We start from the raw sequence: 13,828 nt of genomic DNA on the forward strand, positions 1-13,828 counted from the left end.
AACAAAAGAAAACCCCGCCTGAATTGGATTGTTATATGAGATAAATTAAATGAGAATTTTTAAAAAACCCATACTCCATTCTACCACTAGGTGGCTCTGCTTAATAGAAAATTTTAGCGCACTGGGGCCTGTGCGTCCTTTAGCCTTCCACAGTCTTGTTTAAATTATATTATCTTTTGTGAGGATAGAAATTACCGTGTCTGGGTGTTTTTGATCAGAGAATCCTTTGGTCAGGACCTGGGACATGCTCGCAGGAAATAGGATTGATGATTCAGTAAGTCAGGGACTTGCTCCACAGAGCACTGCTGTGATTTGGGGGGCACAGAATTGCTGATGGGGTAACTCCGAGATGACCGACGAGTAGGGAACTTGACTGAGCCTGTAACTGAGATATTACACTTCTGTCGGAATAAACAGAATACATTTTCAAAGCAGGATAAAGACCACCCACCGTCTCTCCTTCCAAGTTAACCAGAGGCCCTGCACCAGTCCCCTTAAATGTTTCCAGAGCGCAGTCACTTGTCACAAGCAGTTCCTGAAGCCAGAGCGATGCGAGGAAAGACTGATTATTAGACAGTGATTGGGGCAGTCAGATGTTTGTCTTCCAGACCCTTGTTCTGCTTCCTCCCCTAAGCCTTACCTGAGAAGTCGTGCCACCATAATCTCACTGAGGTGAGCCTCCGCTCTGATGCAGGATATGCACCTTATTGTAGATGTCAGTCATTGTTACCTCTGCGGGTACTTGCATGTTAGAATTCACCACTGGTTCAGAAAAGAGTCTATCCTATTTAAAGGAGATATCAGACATTAACAAGAAGATGAAAGAAAAAAAAGAATGCTCGTGGGAGTATCACAGAGGACATTACGAAGGAATTATTTCCTTTGCATTTTTACCTAAAAATGAACATCTATGTGTGTCCAGTTTAGGGCTCAGATCACCCCCCAAAACCTTATAAATATCTTATTACTGCATCTCTGATGTGCACCCTCAAAAGATGTGAGATGTCATTGGTTTTTATATACCTGCCTCTTGTTCCTTGAAATTATTGGCAACATAGAAGAAGCTTAACGTTAGAGAATTGTATGGTGCTAAAAGCGTCTTAGAAATCATGTTTTTGAAATACCGAGAGGCTGGTCTCTGAAGTAAGCTCTACCACATTTCCGCTTCTAAGGCAAAAAGCTTTAACCTGTTCGGAGAGCTGCTTCATGCTAAATTATTGATTTTAAAGGGAATGTCTACATTCCTCTGTTGGTCTGGTTTTAATTCACAGGACAACTGTCAAGCTGTCACCTCATTCCCTCTTGATGAAGCCAGGACCAGGGTTATAGAACCAAGAGTGGCAAGTCCCCAGTCTTTGGTGCTGATGACACTGTCTGATTACTTCATAGGGTATCATGATATTGCAGAGCAAATTTAATTTTTATTCACTAAAAACTCAGAAAAGTACAAAGCACTTAGAACAAATCCTGGTACAAAATTAACTCTCAATAAGTATTAGTTATTTTTAATTATTATAAAAAGTTAGAATTGATATACATAAACTTATTGCCTTTTGGGTGAATGAGCCTGTGTCCTAAGGTCCAGGCACATCTAGTATGTGGAGCATTCTTTTTGCTCCTGGTTTCCCTGGGGACTTCTTTTTGGAGCTTACCAATCCTGAGAAATTATGAATTTGTTTCATCCCCTAGTAATGATCTGGAGCCTTTAGGTTCCCCATCCATTACCAGCGTAGGTAATATGCTGGTGATTTCAGAATAGTCCTCTCAGCCGTCCGGAATTTTTGAAAGGGTATGTAGTTTGGATTATCTTGTAGTTTGGATAATCTTTTCTGTCGTGATTTTATTTACATTTCTTTCTCTTATTGTCTTAATTACATTGATAATTGACGAAACATTTACTTTGAACCTTGAATCCAGGACAGATAGAAGATTTTTTTTCTGAAAGCTTGTGAATCATTAGAGATCCAGGTGGTGAGTGCAATGGTCACTGGGCTTAGAATCAGAAGACTGGTTTCAAGACCCGACTTGGATGATCATTTATTCTTTGTACTAAGACAAGTCACTTTAACTCTGTAAGCTTCAGTTTCCTCATCTTGCATAATGGATATAATGCCACCTGTCCTTCTAGTTTCACAGGATCCCAAGAGAGAAAAAAACTTTGTAAGTTTTTTTTTTTTTTTTTTTGCGTACGCGGGCCTCTCACTGCTGTGGCCTCTCCCGTTGCGGAGCACAGGCTCCGGACACGCAGGCTCAGCAGCCATGGCTCACGGGCCCAGCCGCTCCGCGGCACGTGGGATCTTCCCGGACCGGGGCACGAACCCGCGTCCCCTGCATTGGCAGGCGGACTCTCAACCACTGCGCCACCAGGGAAGCCCAAAACTTTGTAAGTTTTAAAGCACCACACAAATGAAATGAATTCTTTTATGCTCTGGCAATAATTCTCCCCATCATCTCCAACTGACTTTTTTTTTTTTTTTAAAGATTTTCTATTTTAGAGCAGTTTTAGATTCACAGCAAAATCGAGCAGAAAGTACATAGAAGTCCCCCATACCCCTGGCTCCCACATGCACAACCCTCCCCGCTGTTGACACCCCCCACCAGAGCGGGACCTTCGTTACAATCGGTTAAAGTATTTTGACACATCATTACGTCCAAAGTTCCCCAGTGGTTTTGACCTCTGTGAATCATCCTTCCTCTACCGTCTAAGCAGTATACGGGTGACTCTAATGCTTCAGAAAGTATATAACAGTCACTGCAGATTGAACGTAGTGGAAAACACACTTCCCCATCCTGCTTGGACTAGCAGGAGGATGGGAAACTAAGACTCCTGGAATCCATTTACTTCTTGATGTTAGAAAGACACTGTGACATTGAGCCTCTGTTATCCATAAAGTCCACTCTGATCCTGGGAAAAACGAGGTGATCCGGTCACCATCCTATACTTAATGCACTACACTGTGTGCAGACTTCAACCCTTCACCTTCTCTTGTTCAGGTCCATAATCTCAGGTCTTTCCGGACTTTTCCCACACATCCCATTAGCCAGCAGTTCCTCATTACTTCGCCTTGTCCTCACTGAGTGGACATTTTCCTCGAGCTGTGGAATCTGAAATTTAGCACAGGATTTTAATAAGGGCCAGGGATGTGCAAAGTACCGTGGGAAGTTTAAAGTATGGTTTTCATGTTTTCAAAAAAATCAGTGGGAAAAGACAGCAAAGGAATGGTGGGGGAAGGGGAATTCTATATCCTTATTTCCCACCTTAGCATTTTTCCCTATAATTCGTACATGTTATGTGCCAGGCAACGTATGGGGTACCGGGAACAGTGTCAGTGGAACAGTGTCCAAGGGGTGGTCAGGGTGGAGCTGAGGTCTGCCCTAGAGTTGAAGAGAATTTCATCACCGACATTGTTCAGCCTTGCCAGCGTGTGTTGATAACAAAAAACAGATCCATTTTGTTGGTTTTATTATTGTTTAAATTGTCTTGAAAGAATTCACTCCCTTATTGTCTACCCCCATCCTTACAATACCTTCTCTAATGCCACTCGACAGTGGCAAAAACAAGATGGAATTCCTTTCATCTTGGTGCTTACAGTCTGGGCAGTCTCTTCCTTCTTCCTGAGGCCTTTATAACTAGACAATTTCCTGAAAGCGTGGTGTTTCTGCCTCTGCAAGCTTAGGTGAATAACCACAGAAAAGGAATTGCAAATATTAGCCAAGCGCACGTCTTCTTTCCCTTTATGCCTGTTGGCCACAGTGATGATTTTATGTTGAGTAACAGCATTGGGAAAGATTGGGGGAGAATTAGATTTCATCCAAGTCAATTTATAAATTTGAAAGTATAGTAATAACAACAATAATAAGACACTTATTCTAGATACCAGATACCTAGCTACTACTACCTAGGAAATTAACCAAGTCAAAGAAGGTAAGTAACAGTATACCTGTTCTGCTTTTGTAATAATTCCATTGTTCATTTTTTTTTTTTTTAAGAATCTTGGGTGTGAGACTCAGACACCAATGTATTTTTATTAATTTATTTATTTTTGCTGTGTTGGGTTTTCGTTTCTGTGCGAGGGCTTTCTCTGGTTGTGACAAGCAGGGGCCACTCTTCATCGCGGTGCGCGGGCCTCTCACTATCGCGGCATCTCTTGTTGCGGAGCTCAGGCTGCAGACGCGCAGGCTCAGTAATTGTGGCTCACGGGCCTAATTGCTCCGCGGCATGTGGGATCCTCCCAGACCAGGCCTCGAACCCATGTCCCCTGCATCAGCAGGCAGATTCTCAACTAATGCGCCACCAGGGAAGCCCTCCATTGTTCATTTTATGATTCATGTCTGAGCTCAATAATATTATAAAAATGTATCACTTTAGTATTTTTCAGGAAAATGCAGGTTAACTTAATAGAGAATTTTTTGAATTTCTCCCTGTTTCTTCCCTTCTCTTTGTGTTTTTTTGGAGAAAGTATGATCGTCAGTGTAATTTTTCAAATATACTTATTGAGTGCCTAATATGTGCCTGGCATTGTCCACATCATGCCAAGACAACCAGCTAAAAATGAAACAATCCATCTGAGTAAACCTGGAAATCAGAGAGGTTAAGTGATTTGTCCAAGTTTGCACAGCAAGTTTTTGATGAAGCTCAATCTAGAGAAGAGTTTAAAATTGGATTTTCATTTTCTTTGACTAATTAGTTAAAATAAAAGAGATATTCCATAAATGAAAAGACAAATTAAAAACTTTTAAAAAGAACCCTTAGTAGCAAGCAAGCCATCCACCATGAGGCCAACTATGAAAGTCTTCGGTGGCTGATGCAGTGCAGACATTGACAAGACTGAACCATGAATTGCAAGAAAACAGCAGTTTTGTGTGAACCGTTCTGGCCTCTCCACTCCAGTAAATCTCTGTGGCCGCTTCCAATTACTTTATGAGTTTCCTTCCTCTTTTTCTCTCCAGTCCCTCTAGTCATTTAAAAGTCAACAAGTATTAAATATTAAGTATATTAAGTGTCAACTGATTTCCCTCAAATCCGAGCTAAGTATCATGAGGGATACAAAGTAACAGTTTATAATCCTGCAGGATGCTAACCTCAAATGACATGGTTAACATGTAGGGGTGTGTGTGTATGTGTGTGTCTATGCCTGTCTGTGGTGGGTGAGAGAAGATGCACTAAATTCAATACACCACAGCCTCGTTTGAATACTAGCCCAGATTGTGTCTACACCGTGGGCATGATCTATGTGTCTTGGACCAATTCTGGGCCTGGCTCTGATGGCAGCCAGATTCTCGTCTCTATAATTCCACCTGGGCAGGCCTCTTACGGGAAGGAGAAGGGACGTTCTACTGATGACGCGGAAGAGAGCATGATCTAACTGTTCCGTGACTTTGTGCTAAACTGAACTTTGCACTCCTCCCCAAACCAAGTTAGAGAGCATCATCATTAGAGAAAGGTTTAGCATAGGTTTATTACATCTTGGGAGGCAGGCAACATTAGCTGTGGTCAGAAAGAGGGATTGTTACAAGGTAAACTGGTCAGAAGGACAAAGATGGCTTATCTGATCCTGACCGCAACCAAGGGGCAGTTATGAAACCAGGTGTTACAATTGCACCTCCTCATTTAACTGGTGGTGTTCCACTTAAATGCTTTCTTAAAAATCATCAGATGATGCTTTTTAATCAATTCAATTGGTTTTTTACAGTTTGGAGGCTTGTTACTCTACAGCTTTTTGGAAAGCTACCCCACATTCTTAAAATATCTACATATAACCCTCTGAGAAAAATCACTCACTCATGCTGCTGTCACAGATAAGTGACCAAAGCCGTACGAATTAACATCAAGGCAAACAACAGAGGTTTGAAGCGGGATCACTGATTTTATTTGTTGCAATTCTGTGGCAGTTTGCCAAGATATTTTTAACAGGGAATTCTAGCATTTGCCAGAGCTGGAAACATCAGGGCTGATTCGATCATTTCACAGAGATGATAAATAGCCAAAAAGATAGCAGGGAACACATCTAACTCAATAAAGGAATGAGCGTGAGGGAGAATAATGCCTCCAGGCTCGGGCATGGGTGGGGAGCCAGGTCCCGGGTTGCTGACTTACTAACAGGCACGTTGGCCATCACACCACCGGTGAAAATCGCGTGTGAGAGTTGCGACACTAGGAATGACCTGCTGACTCACTGCTGAAGCAACTTGTACCCACACTGGGACTGTCTCTAGTGTGGCGGGCCTGGCACGTTGTCAGTGGCCAGATCTATAAGCACGTAAGTTCCACACATATCATGCATGAGGTCCTGTGCTCTTTGATGCTTTAAATGAATGGGTTCTGGTTGGTGGGCAGTGTCACACTTTAAGCCTTCATAACGTTTGTAGAGTGTTCTAAACAAACTGCATTGAGGTTACACTGTCCTCAGAAACTGAAAGTTTGTTTTGGAAGATGGTTTCTTAAAGGCTGTGGATATTTGAAGCAATGTTCAAGCTTGTGTTTAACTGAACATTTACTAGCATAGAATCTAGCAAAATCAGAATGCCCGTTCATGTGTTTGGAGGTCGGGCCCATGGCAGAGAGCTTCGCCTACATTTTCTCATTGATTTTTTTCCAACAGCCTTCTAAGGCACATGGTATTATTATGCATGTTTTGCAGATGAGATGGGCTAAGAAATGTTAACTTGCTCGAGGTCACACAGCGAGAAAGTGGCTGAGCCCTGATTTAAGCTCTGCCCACCTGACCCTGGGCTCAAAAAGCCACCATGAGCACAAGCCAGCATTTGGCTCAACCATAGAAGCAGCCGAGGAAGAGAAATACCTAGGCAAAAACTTAATCAAAAAATGTATGGATAATATAAAAAGAAATTGTTCAAATTTTTATGGAGGGATATCAAAGATATAAACAAATGGAGAGAGACGTACTGTGTTTCTGAATGAAAGACTCAACAGTGTGAAAATTATCCTTTTAAATTCAACTTAGTCTTTTAAGGATCCCAGTGAGCATTTCATCTGGGAGAATAATTGTGCGCAGATAGGGTAATTCTAAAAGAAGGAAAAAGAACAATTGTGTGTGGGGAGGTGGATTTGCAGGGAACATGCTCCAATAATTAAAACTGTGCATACCCAGAACCAAATAAGTATTACTGGCATAGAATAGTATATTCAAAACAGCCTCAAGTATATGTAAACATTTAATATATTATGAAAGTAGCAATTCACAGCAAGTGGATTATTCAGTAAATAGTCTTAAAACAACTGACTAACATTGGGAGGGAAAATTTAGAACTCGACCTCACACTTTAGATTAAAATAGACTCCAGATAAGTTTATATGTGAAAAAGAAAGAAAGAAAATCCAGAAAAATTAAAGATAAATATTATAACTGTAAGGTGAGGTCTGGTTGAAAACATGACACACAGTCAGAAACCGTATCAGAAAAGGATAGACTTAACTACATTAAAAACTCAAATTTTTTATGCTTCCAAAAACACAATATAAAATTAGGAGGAAAATGACAAATTGGGGGAAAGTATATGCGATATGTATGATGAACAAGGAATTATTATTAATACATAAATCAATAAAAAGATAATGCCCCATATGGGCAAAGAATATTAATAAGTATTTTGGCAAAAGAAGAAATTAAAATTACCAACAGAGCTTTGAAAAAAACTTTAGTCTTCCTAGTAACAAAAAAAAGTAACCCAAGAATATGTTAAGGTAAATATTAGATTATTTTCACCTATTGAATTTACAAAAGCTAAAAATAATAATATCCAGTATTAGAATGTTGGGGAAAGGATATTTCCCTAAAGGAAAGTGTCAAGAGAAGGTAAATTTCTAGGGAAGGGGGGTAATTGGACAATGGGCTGGTCAAGCTTTAAAATTGCATACATTTTAACCTAGCAATTCCTCTTCTAGATATTTATGCAAAGGTAACAACTGGAAGCATGCAAAAATGTAGCAATTTTTATAATAAATAAAAATTATAAGTTGGAAATAGCTTAAATGTTTAACAATAAGGATATGCCTAAAAATAATGTTCTTGGTGAGACAATGTGAGACAATGGTGTGCTCTATAGCCAATTAAAAAGATATGGTATATTTATTAGCCAGAAAAGAGATCTATATATGAATGAGAGTGAGAAAAGCAGATTACAGAACAATATGCATAACATAATTCCATTTTTGTACAAAAAGAATATATATCATTATCACAGAAAAAAGTTTGGAAGAATAAATACCAAAATGTTAACTGTAGTGAGGTTGTTAGTATTTTTATTTGGCTTATTTGTATTTTTTCAACAATGAATATGGATTGGTCTTATAATAATTAACTTTAAAAATCACTTCTATTTTAACTGCTGGACACAGATTAACGTTGTGGACAAACGAGGGACTGTGCCCATTGCTGTACAGCCTTGTATTTTGGTCTGCTTAGAGTAGCTGAAATGTCAAGATAAGGCCACAGAAGGAAAACATGCACTTCAGGGACTTATGCTCCATAGAGATGAACTCCTGGATCTCAGAAATATTATCTTGCTACCACCCAAGTTCCAAGAAAGAAAGCCTCCTTGCCCAGTTTAAGAGCTGTTCAGTGTGACATATGAAACGGGTTGTTACGTTCGTTCTTCAGATAAAGAATGTCTTCATTTGCAGTCAGGTTTCCATTAAATAAGTTTTCCTATAGAAGTTGTCCTTTTATCCATGTCTGCTTTCCCCTTTCTTTCCCATTGGTCAGCTTTCCTGGTCACAGCTTCTTCCCCCTGTCTTCACAACACAGACACAGACACACAAACACATACACAATGTCTCTCCTCCTCTTTCTTGGCTAGATCTAGCTAGCTAGCTAGCTAGCTCTCTACCATCTAGCTAGCTAGCTGGCTCTCTATCATCTAGCTAGCTAGCACTCTATCATCTAGCTAGCTAGCTGGCTCTCTATCATCTAGCTAGCTGGCTGGCTATCATCTAGCTAGCTAGCTGGCTCTCTATCATCTAGCTATCTAGCTAGCTCTTTATCATCTAGCTAGCTAGCTAGCTCTCTATCATCTAGCTAGCTAGGTGGCTCTCTATCATCTAGCTAGCTAGCACTCTATCATCTAGCTAGCTAGCTGGCTATCTATCATCTAGCTATCTAGCTAGCTCTCTATCATCTAGCTAGCTAGCTGGCTCTCTATCATCTAGCTAGCTGGCTCTCTATCATCTAGCTAGCTAGCTGGCTATCTATCATCTAGCTAGCTAGCTGGCTCTCTATCATCTAGCTAGCTAGCTGGCTCTCTATCATCTAGCTAGCTAGCTCTCTATCATCTAGCTAGCTAGCTGGCTCTCTATCATCTAGCTAGCTAGCTGGCTCTCTATCATCTATCAAGTTGTTTCAGAGACCTTTTGGAAACACCTGGTGTGTCACTGAGCAGGCGAGAACTGAGGTAGGAGTCAGAAAAGCATGGTCTATTGCAGCCTCTACGAGCCTCTGAGCTAAGGAGACACCAGGTCCTGTTGATGATCGTCATTCAGGCACTTCCTTGGAAACACAGGTCACTTCAAGTGTAGACATGCTAGAATTTGGGTGAAAGGACACAAAATTTTTAAAAAGCGGGTGGAGGTGCGGGAGGTCAAGTAGTCTGCTTTCCACGAGACTTGGGTGGAGACATGGTCTCACTGGGGAAGAGCTATAGAGCCAGACCTGTGGCTGAGAGAGCCAAGTGAGAAACAAAAGCAGAAATTAGCCCGCGAGCATGGTTATGTCCACACACCATGTCCATAACTTATGTCTACTCACACCTGAAGATGCCCGATGATTGAATTCTAAATGACACTGAGAAGGCACTTCCAGATCCTCTATGCCTGGGAAAAAAAATGGGCTTTTGAAAACACGCCAGGACCACAAACCCTTGAGAGAAAATAACATATCGAAATTTTTTTTTTAAGGAAAAAGAAAAGGCGGTTTGGCTTCTATCCATAGAGAATGGGATCCGATTTCTTTAAAGGGGGAACCCCGGCTCCATCTGGTTCTCTCCACATCAGCCCTGGGGAAGATATTACAACCAGAGCTAGGGATTATTTCTTGGCTTTCCTAGATTTCCTCCTCAGGGTTCAGATATAAAATCCAAACTGAACTGACCTTTGTTTCAGAAATTGTAATCTGGACACCGTCGGCTCCCTGACTGCTATGTTATCCTGAGTCACCTCCATAGCCGAGTGACCAGCTCTCAGTAGCTTCTTGGAAATATACTATTGTTCTGTTTTTTGCAGTGACAATGAATCCTGAAACTGAATGGTGCTAATGTTTTCCAAGAGAAAGCAGCCCCGGAGGGAGCCTGCTGGGCCTGCCAGCAGAGGATGAAGAGGATCCGAATTTAATTAATTTCAAATCAATGTAAACACAAGAACCTTTTGCTGTTGCTTCCAGCGCCCAGTCTTCCAACGCCCAGTGCATCACCTGTACTTGGAAGAATGCTCGATTGAGAAGTGCTGGGCAAAGGCGTGGCTGCCATCCATCGCTGAGGGTGGAGGAACCATAAGATGCAGTCAGCGCTTATCAGTGGGTGTTTCCTCCGCCCAGCCAACCTCTAGATGACTGTACCATCACCCTGGCCATGCTCTCAAGCCCTTGTTACCTTTCTGCTTCATTCCTCAGGGTACAAATCAGGAAGCTGTCTATGGTTTCCTTCTGGGTCACCTTGCGACCTAGCTAGCTTTGGATAATTTCCTCTCATGAGTTAAGTTCTCTGATAGGTCAATTACATTCAGTGGGAACTTTGCTCAAGGTGAGTTATGTCATGGAATAGACAGCAAACAAAGCAAGTGTTTCAATGTGGACCCCATCCCAGGGGGTGGGTAAGCTCATTTCCACCTGCCATGAGACACAGTGTGAGAGCCCACAGTCCTGAAGGGATGCTGTTTGGGGACGTGTTGACCCTGAGTTGGCCAGGTGAGGGAGGAATGGAATTCTCAGTGAAAGAGCACCTGTTTTCCTTCTCAGAGAAAATCAGCTGCTTGTTCACACTTCCCCACGGCTCATCCCCGCCCTCACCACAACTCCCTCGCGTGTGATGTATGGATAGATGTGTTCAGCTGGGCCTCCTCTGCCACCTTCTGTGTCTCTGAGATCTTTAAGGTTGTTTGGAACAAAGAGACCAGCAATAGGCTCTGTCTGTGCCCGAGGCAGGTACCCTTCCTCATACTCAGGATCTTTCCTGCCAGCCTGACCAGGGCTCGTGTCCTCAACGCAGCTCCCAGGAGGCCACCACCGGTCATCAGAGATGACATTCTACGTGATATTTGTTGACATCCTCCTGCTAGAAGCAATGGTGCAAAACGCAGAAGGGCCTAGTTATCACTCCCACTCACGTAAAATCAATCACCATTTAATCCTTAATTTTCCAATTCTGACCTTTAAAGCAACCTAGCAAATTAGGAGCCCTCAGCTCTTCCACGGCACCTAATGTTTTATTCCAGGAAAGAAACCAAGAATGAGAACTGTATCTTACTCCCCACATATAAACGGAGGAGGGGTTGAGGTTCACCAAATATTTGCTGCTGTTATTTGGGGTCTTGTGTTTGAAAGGCTGCCTTAATGCATAACGAAAACAGTCCTTTTTTTCAGAATCCCTTTAACCAGCACTTGCCTTCTGAACTATGCCCACAACTTTAAAGGCAGAATTCCAAGCCAGGGAGGTCTTTCCACCGCAGTGAAAGATAGAACTATCTGGCTGTGTTTAACCACTGCTCTTATGCCATCCCGGGGTTGCAAAGAGCTTTGGCAAAAGACAGTCTTCATGGTACAGAAGCACAACAGAGCTGTCTGTTGTATTCTCTTTAGCACATCCTGATATGGCATTTTTGTTTTCCTTGCCGTTTTGCATATTCATATTCAACTTGTGGTCCATAGTGACTCTCAAGATATTTATGCCAAAATCGCTACTTTCCAAATCATCGTTTCTGGCTGTTTTGTTACCTTGTTTCTCATCCACATTTTGACTCTGTAAAGAGTCTCTTCTTTCTCTAGGTAGCTAAGATTTTTGCTGAACTTTTGGGCCCGTAAGCGTCATCCAACCCTATCAAATAATGGACTTTAGCGGTTCAGAGAAGGATAGGAGGTCTTGGAGTCTCACTCTGATGAAGTGATATTTTATGATATGGTACACATATTCTCATTCGGTATTTGAAATGACTTCAAATTCCAGAAGAAGCAAGCTTCAGCAGTATGTCATTGTGTTTATATCTGAAAAATGTACTAACCTCTATAGTTGCATCATGTGCAAAGCACTTTAAAAAAAGAGTTTACTCTGGCAAGATATATGACATTAGTATGAGTCAAAACAGCCAAAGTTCAGTGCTCTGTATCTTTTTATTACTGTCCAGTCAAGAGGCATCATAGATTATGATCATTCCAAGAATTGTATTTAAACCTAATCTTAATTTTTATGTTTCAGTTTACTGTTAGTAAAAATCTTAATAATTTGCCCTAATTGGGTAGCCAATCAGAGAAAAATCTGACTTTAGAATATTTTCAAATGTGTAAATTTTATCGTTTTTTTGTACATATTAAGTAAGCTAAGTTAGCAACATTGCCTTGTTGAACTCCTCAGGAAACTTGTGGTAATAAATATGTGAAAATCTCAGTCTTAACTCAGCGATGTGACTCCTCTCTCTGGGAAGGTCATTGTCATCCAAACAGCGAACACATAGCATGGATCAATCTTGACATCCATGGGGTGACAGATGCTTCTGATCACCCTTGTAGCTCTAGCAATGTAAACGGGTGCTTTAAAAAATACTTTTGTCTATTCATTTGTTTTGGTTGTTTAAACTATCAGTTTTCACCATCTCTGTAAGAAGGCCCTTATGTTGAGTAAACATAAAGTGTACACATTAGTTTCAACTTCTGTCAGAAGTAGTACATATTCTGAATATAGTAGAGCAATAAGACATGGCTCACACTGGGAGACATGGCTGAAATTCTCACTGTGAGGAAAACATTGACATTTTCTACTGAATTAAATTTACACATGCTGCTTTTTCACACTCAGGATGAATTCTGGCCTGTCTATTTAATATCTACAATAGGTGGTCCAGAGTAGCTTCATTCATAGATTATATTTCTTTGCTCTTACAATAACCAAAAGATCACCGTATATTAGTATGGTGTGGACGTAATCAAATTGGTTATTAATAATTGCTAAAACCAAACACCCAATTGCCTGAATTATTTATTTTTTTGAACAGCTCTTTCACCTTGCCTTGATACTGTCTTCTCTAGTAGCCAAATTTTATTTTCCTCTTAGTCTTTTTGTAAATATCTGGTGGGGTTTGTATTGTTTTTTGCCCTCTTATCTTTTCTAAATAATACGTCATGTTCATGAGACAGCAATCCATACAATTATATAAAATAAAACTTTTAAAATCACCTCTATGGATACTCTAAGCCCTTTCTGAAATGATATTTTAAGAAGTTAAATTCTTAAACCAAAGTACTTACAGTAACATAGGGACTTTAATCTCATTGCTGTACAAGATTAGAAATATATGTTGAACTGCTTAAGACAACCAAAGGTGGATGGGGTCCTGTGCCAATTGGTCTCCAGGTGCAGAAGGCTCAGTTAATCATCCTCCTTCACTGCCGTCATATTATTATCATTGACCTTTGGTAGGTTATAAATAAATAACTAGACTTTTACAAAAAGCCTATTCATCACATTTTTCACTTCTTTGGTCTGCATGGAAAGGAATAAGATAATGATCTCTAGATACTACAAACAGTAGGTGACATCTTTTCCAGTGTAAAGATCAGTTGACTGAACATTCAAGACGGCGGACGAGTAAGACATAGAGATCACCTTC

General features: G+C 40.9%; 1 protein-coding gene across 4 annotated transcripts in view; it reads left to right on the plus strand.

The window, feature by feature from the left end:
* The window catches only part of TMEM154 (transmembrane protein 154), a 49,081-nt gene that overhangs the window by 33,765 nt on the left and 1,488 nt on the right, over positions 1–13,828 (plus strand). For 2 of the 4 annotated variants that reach the window (XM_067736656.1, XM_067736655.1), the window contains one exon: positions 10,238–12,774. The exons of the other annotated variants lie outside the window; for them this stretch is intronic. In XM_067736656.1, coding sequence (XP_067592757.1) covers positions 10,238–10,269 — 32 coding nt within the window. In that variant the 3' untranslated portion in view covers positions 10,270–12,774. Of the gene's footprint in view, positions 1–10,237; positions 12,775–13,828 lie in introns of those variants that run through there. 4 annotated transcript variants of the gene reach the window in all.

Source organism: Pseudorca crassidens, chromosome 4 (genome assembly GCF_039906515.1).
Source record: "Pseudorca crassidens isolate mPseCra1 chromosome 4, mPseCra1.hap1, whole genome shotgun sequence".
Classification (NCBI taxonomy): Eukaryota; Metazoa; Chordata; class Mammalia; order Artiodactyla; family Delphinidae; genus Pseudorca; species Pseudorca crassidens.